At 39.7% G+C, this 25,164-nt stretch overlaps 1 protein-coding gene across 5 annotated transcripts in view; it reads left to right on the forward strand.

The window, feature by feature from the left end:
- The window catches only part of HYCC1 (hyccin PI4KA lipid kinase complex subunit 1), an 82,132-nt gene that overhangs the window by 49,648 nt on the left and 7,320 nt on the right, over positions 1–25,164 (forward strand). For 2 of the 5 annotated variants that reach the window (XM_072153789.1, XM_072153791.1), the window contains 7 exons: positions 161–241; positions 1,479–1,594; positions 3,502–3,597; positions 10,186–10,302; positions 14,528–14,615; positions 14,734–14,893; positions 23,839–24,125. In XM_072153789.1, the coding sequence (XP_072009890.1) occupies positions 161–241; positions 1,479–1,594; positions 3,502–3,597; positions 10,186–10,302; positions 14,528–14,615; positions 14,734–14,893; positions 23,839–24,101 (921 nt within the window). In that variant the 3' untranslated portion in view covers positions 24,102–24,125. The remainder of the gene's footprint in view (positions 1–160; positions 242–1,478; positions 1,595–3,501; positions 3,598–10,185; positions 10,303–14,527; positions 14,616–14,733; positions 14,894–23,838; positions 24,126–25,164) is intronic. The other 3 variants (XM_072153787.1, XM_072153788.1, XM_072153790.1) reach the window with 2 other exon arrangements.

The raw sequence follows: 25,164 nt of genomic DNA on the forward strand, positions 1-25,164 counted from the left end.
TTATCATAAAAAGAATGACATTAATTAGCTGTAATGTGAATAACCCTTTAAGATTAGAATGGTTTTATAATTGCCTGGACGGAGTCAGATTATGATCCTAACTACATGAAGAGATTTAATGGAATGTTTTATATTTAAAAAATATTCTCTTTTTCATCAGGAAATTATGGATGAACAAGGGCACAGCAAGCTCCTATCTTTCACAATCCCATCTTTGTCAAAGCCCTCTGTATTCCATGAGGTAGGAAATCGGTGTCTGTGTGATTTATGTTGGGAATGCAGCATCATTCCATATTTATGATCAATTTCACTTTTTTCAAGAGGTTTGGGGGCTGGTGGAAAACAATCTAATGTTTAATGTATTCTTGAGTGACACTTAATGTCCACTTAATGTTTCATAAGCATCCTGTGATTGCTGACCAAAAAACAGTTAAATGGATGATCCTACGACGACAAGATTTTTAAAAAAAATAACACATTCTCTAACTCGCTGCTATTAACAAAGATGCAGCATTTCACAGATATATATTTCCAACCTGTTTCTATCAGTCCTGGTGTTTTACATTTTTGGTTGCCCTGGATCTGGCTGTAAATCTTCTGACTATGGTCGGATTCTTCTCATGAATAGTTTGTTTTGTCTGTACACTCCAGTGCTCTCTGCCTCCTGCTTTTCCCTGCATTACAAGACCAGCTCAGAGATCGGTACTTCCTGCCAGCAAGCAGCAGTGTGCAGAGACTTATACTACTAGTTACAGGCAAGATAAGGTCTTTATCCATGGGAAGGGAGGCATATAGCAGAGCTGACAGTCTGTTATAAGTGAGTTACGGAGTTGAGTGTCATTGTGTTTTATATCCATCTCATGGATCTTCTCATCTCTTGTCTCTGATCTGTCTCATCTCTATTACTATGTGTCAGATTCTAGTAGAATGTTCAGAAGCTAAATAAAAGTGTAGATAACCAAAGGATACAAGTACATTGTCAGCACATAGCATCTCGTGGCACAGAGGGATCATAGTGTGTCTGCTTAGAGAGTCCCCGGCCACAATCTGGAATTTTACACTGACCATCACTGTGTTACAGGAGTCAAAACCGCAATAAGTCTGAGTAAAATTGTAAAATGAGGGAGTTAAAAATTATCTTTGTGTAAACATCACTAGGGCATTAAAATTTGACAACTTGAGAATACCCTTTCAGATTGTTTTTGTATCTTATGCCATGTTAATTTCCGAATTTCCTAATAGTTTTTGTGTATTCTTTTATCAATTATCAAGAATCTCTATTGACTTTATAGGGATAAGGTGATAAATAAGGAAAAATCATGTGGATCATAAAAACGATATTGATTTATTCAAAGGAGAATCCACCCAAAATTTGGACTCCTAAATATTCAAGACATTATGATTCTCTTTACAATATGAGTTTTGGTGGTAAACAACTTGAATATGTCTTTTTTTTTTTTTTTTTTTTTCTTCTCCAGCCCTCTAGTATAGGATCCATGGCACTTACTGAAGGAGCGTTATCCCAGCATGGCCTTGCCAGAGTTGTGTACAGTGGTCCTCACCCGCAAAGGGAAATGTTAACGGCTCAAAACAGGTAAAGTGCAGGTTTGAATAAATTAAAGTTGTTCACAAAATTTTGAATTTTTACGAATGCCTTCTATATATTACTGCCAGCTTGGTCTGAACACCACTATTCACTTATTGTCCATAGTGTCGTCTAGCCACATGGCTGTCAAACCTGAAAAGTGTTGAAAGTGGTTACAAGTACAACCGTGCTATGTGCCAGTTTGTAGGGTGCATAAATCAAATGGCTCATAATACTACATTTATCTCCTTTTTGGTTTTTCAATTCTCAGAGTATGTACTCTAATATGTCTGCTCCATTAGTAAGGGTTAATAATGTGAGAATTAATCTTTCTTTCTCACATTAGAATGATCCTTTGTAACATTACTGCAGCTTTATATAAATGACAACGTGCATGATATTTTGCAGCCGGCTTCATCAAAGACGCGCATCAAAGCATGGCCAGGGCTACACAGACTCCTGGAATTTACTGTCCATCAGCAGGCACTGATAGGTTAATAGGGGAGTAGCCTTCACTGCTGGTGATTGGAAACACCTCTAAAGATAATTTACATAAATAACCGGTAAAGTTTTAAAGGAAATCTACCACCACGATCAAGGACTGTAAACCAAGTACACTTACATGCAGGTCTGTGGCAGAATCCGCTCTTCTTAAAGCTTCTTTTGACTTTGTTTTATAACAAAATGTGTAAAAATTATGCAAATGAATCTTAGGGGCATCAGGCTCCATAGCTGATAATGGAGCACAGAACCCCTTGGGCTCATTCGCATAATTTTAGGGGTTTTTTTCTTCTTAAAAACAAGGACTTAAGCTAAAAGAGGAGCATTTTGTGGCAGAGGTGGCACACACCTGCATATAAGTGTTCTTGGTGTACAATCCTTTATCCTGGTGGTAGATTTCCTTTAAGTTAGATTAGGTAACAGGATAATCATAAACAATATAGGGATTAGTAAAGAAAAAGGAATCCAGCATACCTTTGGTGTATTCCTGATGGTTGGTTTCCTTTAAGATCCTGTACTGTAATTTTTTGGTGAGATCTATTCATTTTGGGGAGTTTGGCTATTTATAATAGAGAGCAGTGTCGATGTATAATGCATCTAGCCCTATAGGTGATGTCCTTTGGAATCTATTGGTTCATATACAATATTTTTTTTCCTATTACATCTGTTTGCTTCTATACAGTCACTAAAGTAGCCACAAGTAGTAGATATAAATTGAAACATAAAAACACAATTTCTGGAAATGCTGATTTTGTTACCTCTAAGAACCAGTTGATTCAACAGGTTTTCGGTCAAGCACACAGAACAGGTGCAGATTTTTCCATTATCCCTTATCTCTGTGCAGTCTTCACCTCTGGTTTTCCCTTACAATGAATGTTGGGGAAAGCTGATAAAATGGCAGAGATGAGCCGTGAACCGTCCCCTAAACAGTTAATATTGACAGTAATGTTTTTTGATATTGTGCAGTGAATGATTATGATCCGGAGCGAACCATTAGATGGGTCTAGGGGTTGCATTCTCATCTGAACAGTTATCAGAGACAATTTTAATCTGCATTTATATGCAATCATCATGGAAACAGAGCACTCCAGACAACAAAAGCAATTCATCTCCTGTCTGGCATTTTGTGCCGAAGCCACTTTATTTATGTACTACCTATAAGAATATGGAAGTGTAGCGTTACAAGTCTTTCATCGTAAGCCGTAATCACAGCTACTTTATCATTATCGTTTTATTCAACATGGCAAATCCTGAGACTGGAAAACGTTATTGATTTCAGAAAATGTTGAGGATTTTCTTGATAGATGGATATGTAACAAACCAATATTATGCATATATTTAATTTTATATTATATTTGACATTTCTTGTTGTGTACACTGTTCACGTTCCAACTCCTGCATCTGTTTTCCTCTAGATTTGAAGTGTTGTCATTCCTCCTATTATGCTATAATTCTGCCTTAAACTTCATGCCAGCACCTTCCATCCGATCCCTATGTCACATGTCCTCAAGGTAAGACTGTAATATTTGACATCTTAAAGAGTTCCTCTTCCACAGGATATGGATATGGCCTAACTTGCTAATCATTTGGGGGTCTGAGTGATGAGACCCCCACAGATCACAAGAACGAGGGGACCGATGACCTGAGACCCCCACCGATAAGCACATTGTTTTGTGGGAAAACCTCTTTATGTTCAATTTTATTAAACAATTGTTATACATTCAGAAAAATACTATATAATAGGAATAATATACAGTATGAAAACCCCTTTAAAGAATGAAAAACGTATAGCTAATCTGCCTGGAGACTCTTTAAACGGAAGGCTAATTTCTAACGTCTCGGTTGGGAAAAGGTGGGAAGTGTATCTGGATGTGTGTTTGGGTAATGGTTGTACTGATTATCTGGTGCCGAAAACAAATTCTACCTTAATGTGGTTTTCCCACGAACTAAAGTTGCGCCCTATCCACGGTATAGGGCCTAACTTGCTGATCAGTGGGGCTCAGTGCCCAGACCCCCACAGATCGCGAGAACGAGTGGACCCGTTGGACCCCTCGTTGCTCCGTCAGACTAATGGAGCAGAAGGCCGTGCGTGACCGTTCTGCTCCATTAATCTCTATGTAGGTGATGGGGATCGGTGAGCACATAGCTCGCCAAGTTCCGTCAGCTCCATAGAGATAGAGCAGAACGGTCATGCACGTCCATCTGCTCCGTTATTCTGATGAATCGGCAAGATGGGCCCGTGGATATGGCTTAACCTTAGTTTGTGGGAAAAAGAGGTTTTCAAGAATTATGGAAAACCTTGTTGGGTCGTGGAGTGACAAAAAGTGTCCTTACTCAGCTCTGCCTCCTAGCTCTGCTACTTCAGTCTTCAGCACTTAGCTAGATGAAAGTGTTGATATCCCTTAAGTGGATTCCCTTACCCACCAGCACTTCCTGCAGGAAACAAATTCACGTTAATGTTTTTTTCCAGGATTTCGTCACATTGCTCTGGTCCCTACAAAGTGTCCAGCACCAGATACTTTGCTTCGGTACTTTATTTCCACATACATTTTTTGCATATGGTTTTGTATTTCATTTTGATCTCTGTTAAGCAAAATTGTAGATGAATTCTCTTGTGCTTGTGGAGATGGTGCTATATAAAGATTATTAATATTAGACTGTGCCATCATATTCCATAGAGCTTTACAAATCATGTTTGCACATTCTTTATTTTGTGGCCACCTTGGATCAGATGAAATACACCATTTCTTTTTGGCACCTCTACCCCACCTTGGAAAACAAAAAAAAAAAATAAAAAAAAAAAATCTGCTATCAAAATATATTATAATGAACCAGGGACACTCACTCATAGATCCAGACACTGACTATAGTAATCCTTTCATATTTGTTATCCATGGTCTCCTTCCTCCCAAAACCAACTTTTAAAATTGTCATGAGCTAGAAGGGCTCTAGGGAGTTTTTACCAGTGCGCCCCCTGTGCTGCAGCTTCACATGCTGTTACACTGTGCAGGAGCACTTCCCCACCCTCCCACTGTGTGCTGAAACTTTCTCTGTTGCCCCAATTCATCAGGCAGAGGGAAAGGGTTAGGGGTGGAGCTGCGGGTGTGAGAGTGTAACAGCTTGTGAAACTACAGCACCGAGGGCCCCTGGTAATGCACCCCAGAGCCCTTCAGGCTCATTATTATAATTTTCAACGTGGATTTTAGAAGTAAGGAGGCCATGGTTAAAAATATAAGATAACTACAATGTCCCTGGTTTTATCATGCCTTTTTTTAATAGTAGATTTCCATTAAACAGTACATTTCCTGCACAGTGAGAGAAGAGGCTCTTTGGTAATGCATGTACTTTGTCTGGTGGGCAGTAGTTTTCTCATTATTCTATTTTTAGTCTCTGAGTTAAAGAAATTTTTTTCTTTTTTTGTTATAATTTCAATATTTCCATGTTGCACTGACTTTACATGTTCCTTAATGACCCCTGAGCTGTCTGTAGAACACATAGGCAGCCGACTGTGCAGTCAATGAGCCTTGACTCATTTTTTGCAAACCAGATGCAAAACCGTGTATTGTGTGATAGGCCCCTGTTGATATTGGTGCATTTCATTTGGTGTCTCAGTCAATAACAATAAATTGTAGATAGTTTCTCCCTTATGCTTGTGGAGAGGGCCCAGTAATTCATCACATTACAAACATCCACATGCTTTATGTTCTTCAATAAACTATGTTAATATTCTGAAACAAAAAATGTTAGCAATATCTTCTTCAATGAACTTTGTCTTTCTGCCCATTTCTTAAAGGGGCATGCGATGTAAAAAAAATCAGTACTCACTCTTGTTTCTTCCAGACTTCAGAGCTTATGGTCCTTTATGTATAGAGGCTAGGAACATGTGACCAAAATTTGGAGCAATTTTGTGTTTCAAACTTTAATATCTCCTTTGAAGCCTTATAATTGAATATCTTAACTACATAAAATATCCAAAATCAATTGTGTAGAAAACGTAATAACCGTAATATACTTTATTAAAAACCCTAATATACTTTATTAAATGAAAATTCTTCTGCATCCTATTTTTACCCTTCTCTTCCCTGCTTTGATCAGCATTTCCTTAAAGGAAATCTAACCTCAAAATGAAGCCTGATCAATCAGGGGCGCTTACTCGGATCCAGGCACCGTAACACTGTCAATCTTCTTATATTTGTTAGGTCTTCTTCCTTCTAAACTCAACTTTTTATAATTATTTTGAGTATGAAGGGCTCTGGAAACGCCCACTAGAGCCCTTCAGGATCAGAGCAGTCGATTGGAATCCTAGTTTATACTGTTGAAAAAAGTCACATGTCCATCAAGTTGAACCAAGGAAGGGAAGGGATTAAAGTATATCTACCATCACACGTTATAAACCAGAGACACTTGTTCATATGAACAGTCCAATTTGATAATCTTATATTTGTTATCCACTAAGGTCTCTGGGAAGCGTTGCAAATGCCCCTCCATACTTTAGCTTCACAGGCTGATACACTGTGCAGGAGCACCTCCACCCTCCCAATGTGTGATATTGCAGCAGGCAGAGGGTGCGGGGAGGGGGTGGGGCTTTGGAGACAGTATAACAGCTTGTGAAGCTAGAGCATTTTGATGCCTTAATAAGATGTAAAATATTTTGTTGCCCTATTTTTCATCAAATGCGAACATGCCCTTAAATAATAAGTTAAAAATTCCGATTTTAGATTTTCTTTAAATATTTATCAGGTAAAGGGCCCTTATTTCAAGCTTGGCTTAATTCTGTAGTTCTCTTATATGTTACAGTTTTTAACGTAATATTGAAAGTGGATTTAGTGACAGATGGAGCAGGGTTGGTGTTCTCCAGCCTTTGGTCCTTTGTGTTCTTCTCAGATGATTATAGCTTCTACTTGAATGATTTTTCTGGCCTTCAGCTACATAGGGGAAAGAAGCATCTTGCCAGAAATTCTTGATTTTTATTTTATTTCTATTGGATGACAAGTAGCTATTTGTAAAACTGAGATATAATACAAAATTCTTGAAACTGAGTAATTATACAAATAGGGTTATGGTAGTTAAACTGAACAAAAAAGATCCTCCACAGAGGGGACTGTACATCACGTAAAAATATATGAAAAAAAAGAAGGAATAAATGTGTATTTTATCCTGATAACTTTCTAACCGGGTCGCCACCAGGTTTCAGTAGGCCCCTGGGTGACAGAGCCTCAGTGTGCCCCTTTGCAGTGAACTCCTGGGGCGGTATTAAAAATTAAGAAACTAAAACATTCTCCTGTTCCCAAAAATATTCCCTAGTTTATCATCCCAAACAGCCCCCTCATGGTTATTTTATATAAAGCTCCCTCACTCCCTATGGATTCTTTAGCTACAGCCCCCCTCTACCCTATGAATTTCTTATGTACAGCCTTATGTGGGCTCCCCAGCAGCTATGGGCCCCAGCATTTGCCCAGGTATGCCCAGTGATGCCGCCGGTCCTGCTTGCGCATGTTAGCTCTCAGAGAGTAGCGTGTTGAGAATAGGATGATAACGTAAGGAAGGAGTAGTGAAGAACCACACAATTCCTGTTCTAACTAGTGGCCTGTCAAGTCTCTTTGTAGCTCATGTGTACTCTTAAGTGAGGGTCCAGAACATTATTACATTGCATAGCAACTCTACAGGACTGCCAAAGGGTTAAACATTTTTAGTTTTACAGTCTACTTTTTTGCAGGGCCAGGTTGCAGGGTGAGTGTCATTTCACGCCTCCTGTTTTGGGCTGTATAGCACCTAGAATTGTGCTTCTGGTGTGATTGTAAAGATGAAAATCACTTCTTTCAAAATGGTCGTATGAGACAGATACAGCCATTTAGACATAATTCAAAGTGTAATAAAAATTTTATTTATTGTCTGCGACGTTGCCTCGGATGTACCAAACTCTGGTCATGTAGTTAAGATGCTTTCATTGAAGACCTAGGTCATACACAGGCCCCTTCCTCAGATTGTGGGTTGGGAAGTGGATTCTTTTCTGCCACTCACATTTCCAACTATTTCCTGAACTACATATATATCTCCAGTTCTATTGCAAGTCCTTATTTTGAAACTTTTTCATCTTTAAAATGAAACCAGAAACTATAGACTTCATCATAGGCATGTGTTTCTGAAGAGATGCTCCCTCTCTAGCCTCCTAATGCTACTTAGTCTATTTTTCATAAAGTAAAGAAGTGAGTTTTAACACAAGAGGGATTTTTTAAGAGATATTCTAGGGTGCTGTTTGTTTAGTGATGTACAAACTGGTGAAAGGTGCTCTTTAAAGGACATCTACCACCAGGATGAAGAATTGAAAACCAAGAACACTGACATACTGGTGTGTGCCCCTCTGGCAGGATCTGCTCTTCTTTTATCTTCATATGCCCTAGTTGTTTTTTTAAAAGGCTTTAAAAAGAATGCAAATGAGCCTTAGGGGCTCCAGGCTCCTTAGTGGTTTATCGACTCCGGAGCCCCTGAGGTTCAATTGCATAATTTGTAAAGCCTTATTTTGAAAAAACCAGGATATAAGAAGATAAAAGAAGAACAAATCTTGCTAGAGGGGCATACACCAATATCAGTGTGCTTGGTTTACAGTCTTTGATCCTTGTGGTAGATTTCCTTTAATGTTAGCAGTATTCTATAATCCATGTTTAATCTTCATTTTGAGTTCTATTTCCCCCCCTGTACAAATAAGTAAAGATCCAAGCATTTTACACAGTGTTTTCAAATAAGCAGAAAGCATCATATATTTTTTTTGGCTTTATTCCCTCAAGCAATAGTTGGCGTTCTAAATGCCATACAAGTGGAAATGAGCGCTGCGGTTGAACGATTGCTGACTGGAGGGTATTGATCACCTAACTAATTAAGTGTGGAGTCAGTCAATACGCCGCACAGTACTAGACGCTTCATCCCAATACATTTCAATCATCTCTGCACGACATGTATTAATATAGTCGCTAATGGACAGAACACTGCTTGAAGAAGGAAAAGTACTCAGCACAGTTTAATTTTCTGTGTGACTGAGCAAAGTAAAGGCCTTATTCTGTAAATTTAGAAAGAAGCAGCACGCTCTACCTGCCTTTTCTGTTTGGACATTGTCAGAGTTTTGACTGATTTTGGTATTTTGGATAAGCTTTATTCCCATTAGCCAGCTGGAAGTTTATGGACAGTGCTGTCTGGATGCTGGGTCACTATGTAGTAAATTAATGTTGTAATAGTCTACCTTGTAAAAGGGTAGGTCTTTGCCTTGGGGAAATCCCAGGATGACTACCTACGGAGGGATCATAGTTAAAGGAGTTGTTCACTTTCAGAAAATAATTTATATTGTTTTGATAATAAACGGTTATACGATTTTTCAATATACATTTGGTGTCCATTCTTCACTGATTTCTAGATAGGATTAATTATCTAACCTAGAGCACTGGTGGCGAACCTATGGCACGGGTGCCAGAGGTGCACTAGGAGCCCTTTCTGTGGGCACCCAAGCCCTCAACCCAACACAAAGTTTGCCAGATAGGACTCAAGGCTTTCTCCTGTGATCCAATACAGCCCAGGACGTGCCATGCTCAGTGCTATTTTAAAGAGACATCCTTGGCTGCCAGGACTACATGAGGAGCCAGAAGCTGCAATCCAAATTTCTCCATCTTTCTATTGTATTTTTGTGAACTCAGGACACCGATACGTTTAAAACCTGTGATTCAGCAGGAATCAATCAGTCACTTCTTTAATTGTCATGTTGGCACTTTGCGGGATACAAGTGGGTTTTGGTTGAAGCTTGGGCACTCTGTCCCCAAAACGTTCGCCATCCCTGGTCTAAAGTCTAGGACTAATTGTAGGTGGCATTGGAGCAGTGGGGGAGTGTCCTCACACTGCTGTGCTAGGATATCTGTGCACTAAGCTGCTCCACAGCCCCCTCCTGTGCTCTGAGTATAAACTAGAGCAGGATTCTGCTGGAGGAGCTTGGGGGAAAAGCTAATGGGAAGCTCAATCGGAGATCTTGCAGCACAGAAGAATGGCTGCAAAAGTTCTTCTTTATCCTTTCTGTATTTGATTGCATACACTAACTGGTTGCTGATATTGTTTTCCAGGCTTTGTGTATGTGGATATCCTCGTCAGCATGCAAGAAAATATATAGGTGTAAAGAACAGAATACCGGTGTCTTCAGAATTTATGGTGCAGCTGCTGACTGGCATTTACTACTCATTGTAAGATTACCTCTATGTAACCAGTTCTGTTCAATAGATATTTGAGTGTTTTTGTAGTAGTATGCCATGTGTTTTTTTTCTCTTTTTGTGTGTTTCTAGCAGGTTAACAATGGTAAAGATGTAGTAAAATAACTAGCACACAAAACTGTGCCTCATGTGCTTGGTGCTAGCATGGAGCAGATTTTTATAAATATAACAGTACCAGTGTCCTCTCCAAAACAGGTGTCTTTTTCAATCTTAAAGAAAACCCACCCAAAATAAGTACCTCATGAGAAACTATGCCCTTATGTGTTTCCTTTCCATGAATGCATTGTTGAAAAAACAAATCGGTGGAAGTCCACTTAGGCATGCTGTAATTTCATGTGATCAGATACATACATGGGGTAGAATTGCTGGATGTCAAGATTGCTGGAAGGTGTCAGTTCTGAACAGTAAGGCATGTAGAAAAATAGTGCTCCAGCAGCTGTGGAAATGCCCACATTGACCCAGTGCCTTTAATTTGCATATGGATTATTGCTTGCCACAATTTGCACTGCTCCCTACCCTACACTGTAATTGCTTCGGTAGGAAGTTATGTCTCTGTTAAAGCGTAACTTTGAAGTTACTTGGTCATACATAGTTTTGGCACAGCTGGAGAGAGTCTTTGACAGCTTTTCCAGCGATACCCGCATCATGCTGCTGGCTCCTTCCTAGTCTGAGATCCAACATGATATATCGGCCCTTCTTATAAAATAATCTTCAGCTTATGCTGTAGGGGGTGGACCCTTCCTGGTTGTTACATCAGCTAAGTGCAATGAGACATAGAAGCTTCCCTCGCTTCCCATAATGCTGAGCACTCCTCTCTATCACTAGCAGACAGTTAAGAAACAGAATCTCAGGCTGAATCACCTCCTCAGCGTTACAGCTGTAGGACACAGATATTACCCTAACCTGGCAGATAAATTCAATGACCTTTTTAGATCGTCCCATCAATACTGACATGTGTGCTGTCAGAGTGAAGTTTCTGGGTGCAGTTTAAATGCAGAGATTAGAGAACACAGCAGTTCTCCAAGTCCATTTACAAGCTTGGAATATTTCTCTTCCTCTCTATAACATATATGACCAGTATCCGGCTTATGGTTGAATATTACAGAAGAAGAAAGGGGTATGGAGCAATCTGAATACAGGGAACATACAGAGAGTCCAGCTACAATCCTGGAATTTACATGCATGTTTTTAATTTTTTTTTTTTTGTTTTTACATTTTTCTAACAATGCATGACCGTCGAGGAGAGCCATAGAGGGCCGTTTATATTGCAGGTTGCACCAGTTTTTCTGTATATTTGGTCATTTGCACATCAGATGCTTTCTTTTTTATCTTATAGTGAAGTATAATTCCCGCATGTAGATTGCAATCTGTTCCACAGTTACTATTAGTATAGCAGATTTTATCTCATTGCTGTAAGGGCATAAAAAGTAAAGATCTCTGAAAGTACTGAAACCATGGTAACCGATATGTACAGGTACCCACAGCCATCGATGTTAGAGTAAGGAACGGAGCGATATTCAATCCTACTCCCACCTGTCTACTTATTTTTTATGGTTGCTAATCTAACCAAGGCCATATGCAAGGAGGCAAAGAATTTCTCATGTTCAGTGTAAATTGTGTATCTCAGAAGTGGTGTATGACCTATTAAACCTAAAATAACAGTCTCGTGGTAATTAGGTTTTTTGGCCTTTGTTTTAGAAAACTTACATATTTTATATACAGGCGGTCCCCTACTTAAGAACACTCGACTTACATACGACCCCTAGTTACAAACGGACCTCTGGATATTGGTAATTTATTGTGCTTTAGTCCTAGGCTACAATGATCAGCTGTAACAGTTATCACAGGTGTCTGTAATGAAGCTTTATTGTTAATCCTGGTTCTTATGACAATCCATCATTTTTAAAAATCCAATTGTCACAGAGACCAAAAAAGGTTCTGGCTGGGATTACAATGATAAAATATACAGTTCTGACTTACATACAAATTCAACTTAAGAACAAACCTACAGACCCTATCTTGTATGTAACCCGGGGACTGCCTGTATTCTGTAATTCAGAATTCATAGGTCTGCAATTAAATTTGAATAAAAATCTCATTGGGAGTCTGTTGCCAAATTGTACCCCACTTAACTATGACCCAGCAGCATATCACATGTCCTTTCTGGAATTCCCTTGTTTATGTGAAATCCTTCCCTTTTTACATTAAAAAAAACTCCTCCGCTCACATGACTTTGGAAAAGAGTCATATTTTGACTGATAAGAGTCAAGTTTAAAAGCTGCAGGGAGAGTGTAAATTCTCACACTTTTATCTTCTGTTCTATAGCACCTAGAAACATGCTTTTGGAGTCTTATAAAAGGAGTTTTCCCATGAAAGAAATGTCTTAAATTATAACCTCCTACTGATGTTTGCACAATAAAGATCATTTGTTATCCCTTTACTGTACAATTTTACTCAGTTTTATTGCTGTTTTTTAGCGCCTATATGTCCTTTATGGTCAGTGTAAAATTCCAGAGTGTGGACGGGGACTCTCTAAGCAGACGCATTATTATCCATCTAGTTCTGTGAGCTGACAATGTGCTTAGATTATCAGGGTACATGATTTATCTACACTTTCATTTAACTTGGAGATCATAAGATCCAGGAGATGGATATAACACACAATTATACTCTGCTAAGTTAGCTATAACACACAGTCAGCTGGGCTATGCCTCCTTCCGCTGCTTTAAAGATCTTATTCTATCTTTAGCTTGTAGAGTAAGTCTCTGCACAATGCTGCTCGCTGGCAGGAAAGGTCTGTGTGTGTCTATGTGTGAGCTGGTCTTGTAATGCAGGGAGAAGGGGCAGAGATCACATTGCAGTGTGCAGACAGAAGAAGCTAGTCATGAGAAGAATCTGTCCTGCCCGACCATAAAAATTAGAAGATTTATGGTCTGATCCCGAAAGTGTGTACACCCGGACTGATAGACAGATTGGAATTATATCTGTGAAATGATGAATTTTTGTTAATAACAGTGAATTAGAGAATGTGTTAATTTTTTTTTTTTTATCCTGTGTACATTTAAGAATATTGTCTTCAGGGGAATACCCCTTTAAAGATAAGTCTCATCTGTAAATCATTCTAATTTACAGAACTAGATAAAGGCAGTTAAAAGATAATTAGATTTTATCTGTAGCTCCCATTACCAAATGCCTCTATCTCAAAAGCGTGATTTGATGTGAAAGAGGAGCATTATTTTTGTCATATAAAATATAGAGCGATCTGCAGTGACACCCCTCCCCCCGCATCTTCTAAACCTGACTCATCTCTGGTAAATATTACTCTTCTCTGTTCATTTTCACATGACATTGGATGAGGGTTTCTCTTCACATAACACATTATTTTCTGGAAAAGACATTTCATCCCTACTTAAGAGAGGCTAGTGGCTTAATGGAGTAGAATCTGACGTAACCTTTAATTATTTGTACAAAGCAAAACTCTTCCTAGAATACAACACTCCTCATACCCACTTGGAGACCACATAAACACATTTAGGATATCTTTTTCTAAAATGCTTTGACATAATAGGTGAGCTGCAACTCTGAATATGTCCAGTCAAAAGGACATATGTATAAAAGGACTTTCAAACTGTATCATAGAAATCCTTAAAGGGGTTGGCCACTTTACTTTTTTTTTTTTTTTTTTTTTTTTTTTTTTTGTAATATGTGTGTGTGGCAGCATATAAGGAAATTTACCAATATACAGCTATTTGAAGTTCTGCTTCACTTTCTTGATATATTAATTGATGCCTCCTGTCTTTTACCTCATCAGCCAGACATGTTTGCCTATAAAATGGCTGCAGATGGAGGGTCATGTGATGTCCATGAGCAATCCCCCTACCAGGACCTTATGATAGTATTCATGAATCTAAGATTAAAGTCTTTTAATAGATATATTTTGGAAAATTACCTAATCTCATGCCCCCAAACTTAAACTCCCATTACAAGGTCAACCCCTTTAATCTTTAATTTATATCTATTTAGTTACGATTCAGTTATATTGGAATCTATCCTGGAGCAAAAGGAGAATATTTGTGATTTAGTGTAAATGTTTGAAAGCTTTTTTTTATTTTTCATTTTTATATTCAGTTTACTTGATACATGCGATACATACATGCAAATAACAGATTTGACATTCTTCACATGTTGTCCCTTCTAGCTACAATGGAGAATGGGATGCAGCACGTAGAGCACTGGATGATGTCCTCTACAGGGCACAGCTGGAATTATTCCCAGAGCCTCTACTGGTAGGTGTCCGGATTAAAGAATCATTAGCTCTTTATAGCACCGACATCATTCACTCATGAGATAACAAATATAATATAAACCTGTCGATTTTTAGGATTGTTTTACTTCTCACCTTAGGTTGCCAATGCAATAAAGGCTTCATTACCTCAAGGAGCAATTAAGGGAACTAAGGAGGGCACTAAATGTATCCAAGTGGAAATTGCCCCAACATCATCCAGGATATCCAGGAATGCTGTGACCAGTATGTCTATACGGGGTCATCGGTGGAAGAGGAACGGTAAAACTCTCAATTTGTATTTCATAGTTTTGCGAGGAGACACTGTGAAGTTTGCAGTTTTTTTACAGGGCAACTACAACTTTTTAATTTCCATATTGTCACCATAGCCACTTGAGGTTAAAGGAAATCTCCCATCAAAACCGGCATGATAAACCAGGGACACTTACTCATAGATCCAGGCACCGTGACTGTGACTGTGGTAATCTTCTTACATTTGTAATCCATGGCCTCCTTTTTTCTAAAATCAACTTTGAAAGCTATGCTAATGAGCAAAAGGGGCTCTTGAGGCTGTTACCAGAGCTCTTCGTGCTGCAGCATCACAGGCTGTTATACTGAACAGGACCACTCATTGCCCCCTCCTACCAGGCTGTGGGAAGTGCTGAGGGCAGCAGTGGGGAAAGGGAGATAGTGTAACAGCCTTTGAAGCTACAGCCCGGAGAAGCTCTGACACCCACCAGAAGCCATCTGGCTCATTAGTGTAACTTAAAAAGTTGATTTTAGATGAAAGGAGGCCATGGATACCAAATGTAAGAATATTTACTCTCCTGTGCCTGGATCTTTTGAGTATGGTTTGGTTAAGGGCAGCACGGTGGCTTAGTGGTTAGCATTACAGCCTTGCAGTGCTGGGGACCCAGGGTCAACATCTGCAAAGAGTTTGTACGTTCTCTCCGTGTTTGCCTGGGTTTCCTCCGGGTCCTCCGGTTTCCTCCAAAACTCAAAAAGATACTGGTAGGTTGATTAGAATGTGAGCCCCATTGGGGACAGGGACTGATTTGGCAAGCTCTGTGCAGCGCTTCATAATCTATGTGCACTATATAAATAAAGGAATTATTATTATTAAATTATTGGTTTATCATGCTTGATTTTGAAGGTAGATTTCCATTAAGGAGAATGCAAATCTCTCAAAAATTATACATGGTAGACTTAACCTTGACGCTGACATTCTAGAATGATCTCCAATTTAATAAGAATTCATCATGGGAAGATTAGATGGTTATTTTCTAGGATGACTGCATGCAACATGGAAGAAATCTGACTACTCATAGTCAGTGCACAGACATATCCAGTGCTGTACACACATGAGGCGATAACATGACCTCCGTTGCATGAGATATGAAGATTATTGCTGATATGATTCCAATACTAATGAATGGTCTCCACGAACCAGTGGAGTCACTGCCTATAGCCTTCATATTTATATATTTCATTTTTTACAAAGACCCATTGTAACATTATTAAAATTTGGTAAGATTGACCAGCTTCAGATAAAACGTCTTCCTGGTGTGAAGGGAATAATGGAACCGCTCCATCAGCTGTGAAACCTGGTAAAAAGCTATCGATCATAGAAATTCAATAACTACATAATGAAACTTCTCCTAGAGACGGTATATGCTTCCACGTGATCAAAAAACAAAACCTGCATGTGGAGTCCTTATCGTAACTGAAACGGATACTTCCCTAACGCCCTTTATTTATAAGGAGAGCCGATAGGTTTATGTACAAAGAACAGTCTGTGTGTATATTTTTTATATTTTACATTTGCAAACATTTGATCTTTATTATTTTTTTTTTATATCCATTACTATAAGTTACTTGCTATAATAAGACACTTCAAGGGGTTGTCCACTTTAAGCAAATAATTGATATGGTTTGTGTAAAGAAAAGTAGTTTCCCAATATATTTCTGTATCAAATGTGGTTTTCTAGATCTCTGCTTGCTGTCTTACTATAGAAAGCTTCTATGTTAACTTCCAGTGGATAGAAATCTGTCACACGGCTGTGATTACTCTGTGATAATAACGGCTCATGCACCTGTGTGACATCACATGACCATCACATGACAGATTTCTACCCACTGGAAATAAACATAGAAGCCTCCTATAGCAGGACAGCAAGCAGAAATCTAGAAAGCCACAAGAAATTGATACAGAAAGTATATTGAAAAATTGTATAACATTTCTTTACACAAAACATTTTCAATGATTTGGACATTGAATTTAAAGGGGTTGTTTAATATACAAATAATTCATATTTTATGAAGCTGCACTTTCCATTTATTGCAGTATGAGGTTGAGAAGGATCAGACTTTACTGAAATCTGTCAATCGTTTTGACTCTACAGTGTAGGGGAGCGGCGCTGGAAATCTTTGTGACCATACTGTGTAATACCAGGTCTGTGGCTCTTGCAAGGGCTCTGTACGGATCTTTCAGCCTGAAGAGCTTTCTGCTCTCTGCACTTGTCTGCTCCACAACCCTTCCCCGCTGGTTAGAGTAGGATCTTTAGTATTATCAGGATTTTGGAGTTTGATACTTACAGCAGTAGGGAGGAAGGGAGGAGCTGTGGAAAATTTACAAAGAGCAAAAAAGCTCTTCAGGCTGCAAACCTGGATGAGAAGGTCACTTTTCACAGTCCTGCTGCTACTTAGTACACACACTAATACTTGATAATAATAATGATAATAACAATAATAAACGTTATTATCCCAAAAGAAAATGAAAGTATCACATCTGCATTCAAAAATCCCATAAAATACAAACATACACGATATTCATAAATTTCATAGATAAAACATAAAAAACATTTAAAAAAAACTGTTATATATACTTAAATATTACACCAGCCTGGGCAAGTTCCTAATCACCCCCTCCGTCTCCCCTGCTGTATAGGTCATACATTTTGTACCTAGCACAGCCTGGAGTTTATTACGGTCAAAAGTGATTCCTTTAAAATGAATGCGGTCCTTTACTTTCTCCCTGCTAAGAGAATGCAGGAATGTGTAAAAAAGAAGAATAGAGAGAGACTGCTTAATTGTTCCGGCCTCATTGCAATTCCGACACACAAATGAAAGTCAAGTCCTACCTGGAGTATATTTTGGCAATGACCAATGCCAGTATCCTGGTGCAGACTATATAGTTTATTTAGCATGCCAGGGCGTCCGTGGCCCACCCAGTGCCCTCAGTGGGGTGAGCAAGGCAAAAGGAGGAAAAAGATACAATGTCCTGGCCGTGAGCCAGTAATTGTGTGTGTGTGTGTGTGTGTGTGGTTTTTTTTTTTCCATGCATGAAAACTGATTTATAATGGATGGTGAATGCCCTAATTTATGAGGAATCTGAGGGTGCAGTCACAAGTCACGTCTAACACGTGTTTAAAAAACGCATTGTAACAGGTGAGGAGATATTTGCCTTATTAAACGGATGTTAACACTTGGGTTGACAAAACGCATACATAAACATTAAGTTAGCAAACCCATGTGCTAACACCTTGTTAACACATGCGGTAATGGTTGTGTTTTGCAAACGCAAATGTTAACAGCTGTTTAATTAATGGCAAGTCTCTCTCCAGCTGGTGGAATGGGTTTTGAAACGGAAGTTAGAAGCAACGCGTGACCACGCCCTTAAAAACGGAGGCAAAGCTGCTGAGAAAATGTTAACGATCAGTGACGTAACTAGATGCTGGTGGGTATTATGTATGAATTATAGTTATAGTCTTCTCATATGGGAAAGTGACACCATAAGGACCCCCTAAACCTCTTGGGCCCAGGTCCGATCGCAACCTCTGAACCCCCTAAAGTTACGCCCCTGTTAACGAGAATCGTCTCGTTAGCTGACCTGAGTAGAAAGATGAGAGGCAACAAATGTAAATTGAGCGACCACATTGGTTAAGATGAGGACAAAGCTGTAGCTCCACTGTATCTGTAACATGGCAGATACCAGCTACAGCTCAAACAGCGGAGGTTTCACATGTATCACAGAATCTCAAACTCCTGTGAATTTATCTTTAGAAGATCTCTCTAATATCTACCCGTTTACTGAAAAGCACGCAAGCCTACAAATGCGCTGTACAATTTACGCACATTTTAGAGCTATTACATTGATGTTCGTTTTTCTGTATAAAAGTACAGTAAATTAGCTTTAATTTGCCTAGTATTAGAGTACTTAGGAGGGTGCAATTGTTTTGAGACTGAAAAGTGGATCACTTAACCTTCATCTAACAGCATAATGAGCGTTGTTAGGATTGATCCGTTTTCATCCCCTTCCTGGGCTGGTGTAGTAGATACGCTAATAGAGTGATAATTCAGCAATGTGTTATTTCATTCAGCCAGAATATTATTGATGTTTACAGCTTGAGAAGCAAATCCCCACGTGAAATGAGCTGGAGGAAGCGGAAATTATATTTTCCTTTTATGATGAGTGATGATAGAGGCCACAATGTTCTCCTTTCTCGATGCTCCAAAAATTGTTAGGAATGTATAATCATGAAAAAACCTCATAAACTTGCAGGTAGAAATTAATATTGTTTTAAGATTTTCTGTCTTTAATTCTCTGGAAATAAGACTCAATTGATACAGTACAGTTGAGGTACCCACCAAGACTCCACCTACTTAAAGGAAACCTACCATCAGGAACCTACCTACTAAGGTTGATGTGATGGTAGTTTCTTCTTTTTGTTCTCTGCCCTAAACCATTTTTCTTTAATCATTGACTGTTGTCAAGATACATATAAACTTTATAAATAAAGGATTTATTATTATTATTTATATAGCGCACACAGATAACGCAGCACAGCACAGAGCTTGCCAAATCGGTCCCTGTCTCCAATGGGGCTCACAATCTAATCAACCTACCATTATGGTTTGGAGTTTAGGAGAAAACCGGAGAATCCAGAGGAAACCCACGCAAACACGGAGAGAACATACAATCTCTTGGCAGATGTTGACCCTAGGACTCAGCGATGCAAGGATGTAGTGGTGACCACTGAGCCACTGTGCTGCCCTATTACTTTATCTAGAAACTATGCAAATTATTGGCCAAGGCTATTGTGGTGTAGAGGAACCTGTCCAGTTCTGTGCTATCCCACCTCTTAATCCGTCCTTGGTCCATCCAAGATCTAGTGTGCACCACGGAGGTAAGAAAGCAGAAACTACCAGGTTGTGGAATAACCTTTTGCTCCCACCGCTCAAACAGGCTACTCCATGCTCTTATTTCATATGCCGATAATTTGCATGTTTTCTATAGAAAGTTCATATCGGCTTTGGCACCAGCCAATGACTAAATGATAATTAGGACCAAATAGGTTCAGGGCCATTGAATTGAGGGGACAAGTGGATATCAATTCCTTGGCATTGGACAAGTCTTTACGGAGGTGTAAGGAGTTTGAAAAACTTGGCTGCTTTCTCCCAAAAACAGGACTACACCTGACCATGGGTAGTGTCTGGTATTGCACCTAAGCTCCATTCATATCTATACAGCGGAGATGCAATAACAGCACAAACAATGGTGAGATGTGGCTCTGTTTTTGGAAAAGAACAACCGTGTTTACAATTTCCGGACAACACCTTGAAGGGATTAGGCGACACTTTCTCCTCCAGTATAAGTGACATGCACCATTTTCTGGCCGTGTGCTAGCCGTACCGCAAAAATCTTTTCACGGCTAGCACACTGCCCCATACTTTTTAATGGAAAATATGATTATCCATTTCATCGACCGTATTTCCAACTGAACTGTAATTCGGTCGGGGGTCGCGTTGTCAATTATAGGAGATGTCCTGTATGGGTTGATTTTTGGCACGGCCTCTCTTCTTTCAATTGACAGGGGAGTGTTGAAGAGTGCTCACTCATCCTCCCTTCTCCATCTGGATGTGTGCTATGCCCGGGTCGTGTGCATTTAGCCTTAGGATGTAGGCAGCATTGTACATACAACTGCCTCCATATTGATGCGCATTGAATTGTAATGATGGCTTATTCATCTGTATGAAAAAAAACCCCCATGGTACACCTTAAGTGGGATCAATGTTAAATAGCAAAACGGAGTCTAAAAATGTAGTTTTGATTAAAAAACACTGTCGCTGCATAAATCCCTGGATGAATCCACAGTAGAGGGTTGTATAGTACATGGTCAGAGCTAAGATGAGCTTAATAAAAGATAAGCACTTCCAAGCAGAGCCTTGGATCATGTTGAGAAGATTACGGAGCGATTTTCAAGCTAGATAAACAAGTTCAAGGCTGTAAAGCTGTAAATATTAAGCTAAAGAAACTGCCATAAAGCAATTGCAATCTATCTCTGTGTTAAATTTCTGAATTAAAGAGGCTTTCAAGTTTTATTAATTGGGATGGAGGGGCTGCAAAAAAAACATGTTTCCCTATAATCTCCTCCACTGATCTGACACTAATGCCACTGTGATGGTGCCCAGGTCCACACTGCCCTCCAGTGCCTGCAACCATCCGGACTGGGAGTGCCTGGCTCAGCCAATCAATAGCTTCGGTGTGAATTCATCTCAACCATTGATTGGCTGAGCTGGCACATTCAGCCGTTTCCTGCAGTGATGGAGTGAGTAGAAGTATACAGTTAAAATCCCCAGATAAGAAAAACATAACTGCTTTATTTTACATGTATTGTATAGTCCTGTTAAGAATGGTGATTATAGTTACCACAATAAGATGTGACAAGCCTTCAGTTCTTATTAAACAGATTTACAGCTTTTGCCTTCTCGGTGCCCCTGTTTCTATGCGGATCATATGACTTTGAATGATGACAGTATTCAGCACAAGGTTTTGACTCTTGGTCTCCTTTGAGGATGGTTGTCACAATTATAAATGATTACCATATTATTATACTGTACTACAATGTCCTGTGTCTGCGCTGAAGAACACAAAGTCAGAAAATGGCTATAAAATAAAGTATAAATTATGTCATTCCAAAAAAAAAAGATAAAAGGATCTATTGAATTTTATTAGTCTGTAAAACTTTATTATTTCTTGGTGCGATGGTGTCTTATTAATGGAAAATTTTTCTGTGGATGAAAAGTATTTGATATGAAAGGACATATTTTCTGTATGCATTGGCTGTATCCTTCCTTGGAACGATGGTTTCTCTGCATCTTTCCAGGCCTGATCTTATCATAATCACCAAGTATAAGCTCATGAAAAAGGACCAGCACACAGAACCGGGGAGTCAGGATTGTGAGGAATTCAAAATGTTCACTGAGGAATTAGAAGACCTCAACCAAAAGGGCAATTTAAATGAGCAAAACTTAAGACGGACTATAAAAAAGGATATTTTATACCCTACCTGAGGGTTGTGATTGTTTAGTTTTGAAACAACTGGTGAAATAGGTGTTTTCATCAATGTCTGAACAGTGGCCCTGTGACCCATTCAGTCCCCTAATTGGTTGGTGTGAGGAATTCAACCCCCACCTTGCTGATATTGATGACCGTATCCTTAAAGGCCTTACAAAAATTCCAGAAAACTCTTTTCAAAACTTTTCATCTCGAGGCATTTATATATTCATTCATGTATCTTTCGAACTACTAACCACAACTGATGTTAATGTGTGTTAAAGGACACCTACCATCCGATTACCTGGTAGATGCTTGCAACTCGCCTCCCCGTCGCCAATAACCTTATTTTTTTATTTATAAGAAGTGCCAGATTTCATAGAAGTAAAGCTCTTTAAACTATGCCAATGAGCCTCATGGCTACACCGATAATTTATGCATGCCCCTCGGCCAACTGGCACACCTACACAATGCTGAAGTCACCGACTCTCCTGTTGCTATTCTCTCGCGATCATAGCATTATCTCCCTACATTCTGCCACAAATAGCAGAGGGAGAGCCGGGGATGTCATTGGCTCTCTTAGCATAGTGTAGGCGTGACAATCGGCCCGAGGACCATGGGTAAATTACTTATCAGCGGAGCCGTGGGGTGCTCATTTGCATAGTTTAAAAAACTTTTATTTCTATGAATTCCGGCAATTCTAAAAGATAGAAAAAAAGAAGGCTATTGGCAATGGAGGTGGGGAGTTGAGTTTGTAAGTATCTACCATCAGGTAATCTGTTAGATGTCCTTAAGGCTTTGTTCACACTGAAGCTTGTATCCTGCACTAGATGTTTTACAACCATTTTTATAGATCCCTTCTGAACCCATAAACATCCACATTATCATCTATCATATACATTATCTATCTGTCTCATGACTTAAAGGAGTTGTCCTCTTTGAGAAAATAATTGATATTGTTTGTAGAAAGAAAAATGTAATTATTTTCCAATATACTTTATCAATTCCTCATAGTTTTCAAGCTTTGTTTACTTCATGTGTCATGTGATGTCACACAGATGCAGAGTTCGATGCATCAGAGCCAGGGGTGCACCTAGCCTTTCTGCTGCCTGAGGCGAGCTATAAAAAGACGGGCGGGCCGCGGGTTGAAGTGCACACGTGTGGATGAGTTGGGGGCGGGCTGCGGGGGGAAGTGCCGGCATGCTGGTGGATGTGATGGGCGGGTGGATGTGACGAACGGGTCGTGGGGGGAAGTGCCAGCATGCTGGTGGATGTGATGGCGGGTTGCGGAGTGATGGGCGGGCAGGCAGGCGGGCGGGGGAGTGTGCCGGCCAGCGGGCGGGTTGATGCGTTTGGCAGGTCGATGTGGCGATTGAAGGACATGCCGGCAGGCGGGAGCCCGACGCCGCCCCCTCATCTAGCAGGAGGCGCGACGCCGGAGGCGAGAATCTCAACTCTCCTCATGGCAGGTGCGCCCCTGATCAGAGCTGTGCAAATGAATCTTCCTTTTGACCGCAAGAAGAGATCTAGAAAAAAAAAATTAAATATTGATATAATAAATATATTGGAAAATCACTTGCTGAGAGTGAACAATCCCTTTCTGTCAATTAATAATCCTTGACTTTAGGCTGTAGTCTTGCCTCAAAGAAACTCTGTGTTGACTACACTTGTCACTTTGTGGGATATATCCGTTATCCACAAAAATTTGTATGGCAGAATCAAAAAAACTTGCAGGTGTGGACAGAGCCTAGACCGATATTTTCTTGTTTCCCATGAAAATCCTGTGTTGCATTTCCATTTATTTGTTTTCCCAGCTAAGCCATCCTCGTCGCCACCATCCTCATCATCATTTCAGCCATCATTTTCTTTTTGTTTGTTTTTTCTCATTTAGAACAAAATGATACAAGTATTGACTCCTCAGATCCAGGAAACCTTGTCATTCCCGAAATTAGTGTCACCAATGTGTCTGGAGACAGAATTGGGAATGGGGAGAGAGTGAAATCACTAACAGAGAATGATGCTCAGCATATTCAGGCAATGCAGGATATCTGTGCAGAAGCTAGAGCTGAGGGCAAGCCAGAGATCAGAAGGCAAAAATCTGTAAGGAGATTGATGGAGGACGGAATGACTTCACCTGGCAGAGTGCAGTGTTAAATCACTTGGTAGATGGGCGTCAAGGTACCTGCAAGTGAAAGGGTCACAATGCATGGGTGCGCACACAGTAGTGTTTAGACATGAGTTAAGCATGCTTGTCTTGTATTACTATACACTGTACACAATGCTCAGTCTTGCCATACTTCCATTCATTCACTAACTGAAAAGAAACCTGTCAGCAGAAAATGACCCAGTAAATCCCTACCAATGTGTTCTTATGCAAATTAACACCTTCTAACTCCTTTTTTTTTTTTTCATGGTCCTGCGTGGTGGCATCATCCAGAATATCAGCTTTGAAGTGAGTGGTAAATTGGTTGTATGAAGTCATGGAGGAGGTGAGTTTAGCACTGAAGTCAAGCTCTCCCTGCGTTACAACATCCTGTCTGCCGGACTGATATAATTCACCAGACTTTCAGAGGGCCTGGGACCTGGGAAGCAAGACTGACAGTTACAGTAATTGGAGCATTCTTAGATGGGAAGAGCTTGACTTCATTGCTAAACTCTTCTTTTCCATGACTTTATACAAACATTTTACATGTCCCTTTAAAGGGAACCTGTCTCTGGAGTGCTATTTTTATCATGGGACAGGCTGCTATAGACAAAGTACTGTAGATGCCAAATATCTATTTTATTTTTTTTTTAATGTCTGTGTTATAATGTGTTTGAAATAAAGTATGTGAAACTTTACCTGTTTCCCTGCCAGATGCCTCAGCTGAGTACCAGAGGAAAATTTTTAATTACAGCTTCCATCTGCTCTATAATTTTCACTGCTCTCCTGGTCACTACGGGCTTCTTGTCCCTCTCTCCCCCTGATGACTTCTCAGCTCACTGTAGACATAAGTACAAGGATAGTACATAGGAGGGGCAGGAGCCAGGAGTGACAAGCAGAGCAGCAAATATATTACAGGACAGACCATTTGAAATTGTCCTTTCTGGGACTCTGCGCAGGCATCTGGCAGTGAGCCGGGTGAAGTTTCACATACCTTATTTCAAACGCCATATAACAGAGACTTGTTTTTTAATAACCTATTTGGCTTATACAATACTTTGTCTATAGAAACCT

Source organism: Engystomops pustulosus, chromosome 5, assembly GCF_040894005.1.
Source record: "Engystomops pustulosus chromosome 5, aEngPut4.maternal, whole genome shotgun sequence".
Taxonomy (NCBI): Eukaryota; Metazoa; Chordata; class Amphibia; order Anura; family Leptodactylidae; genus Engystomops; species Engystomops pustulosus.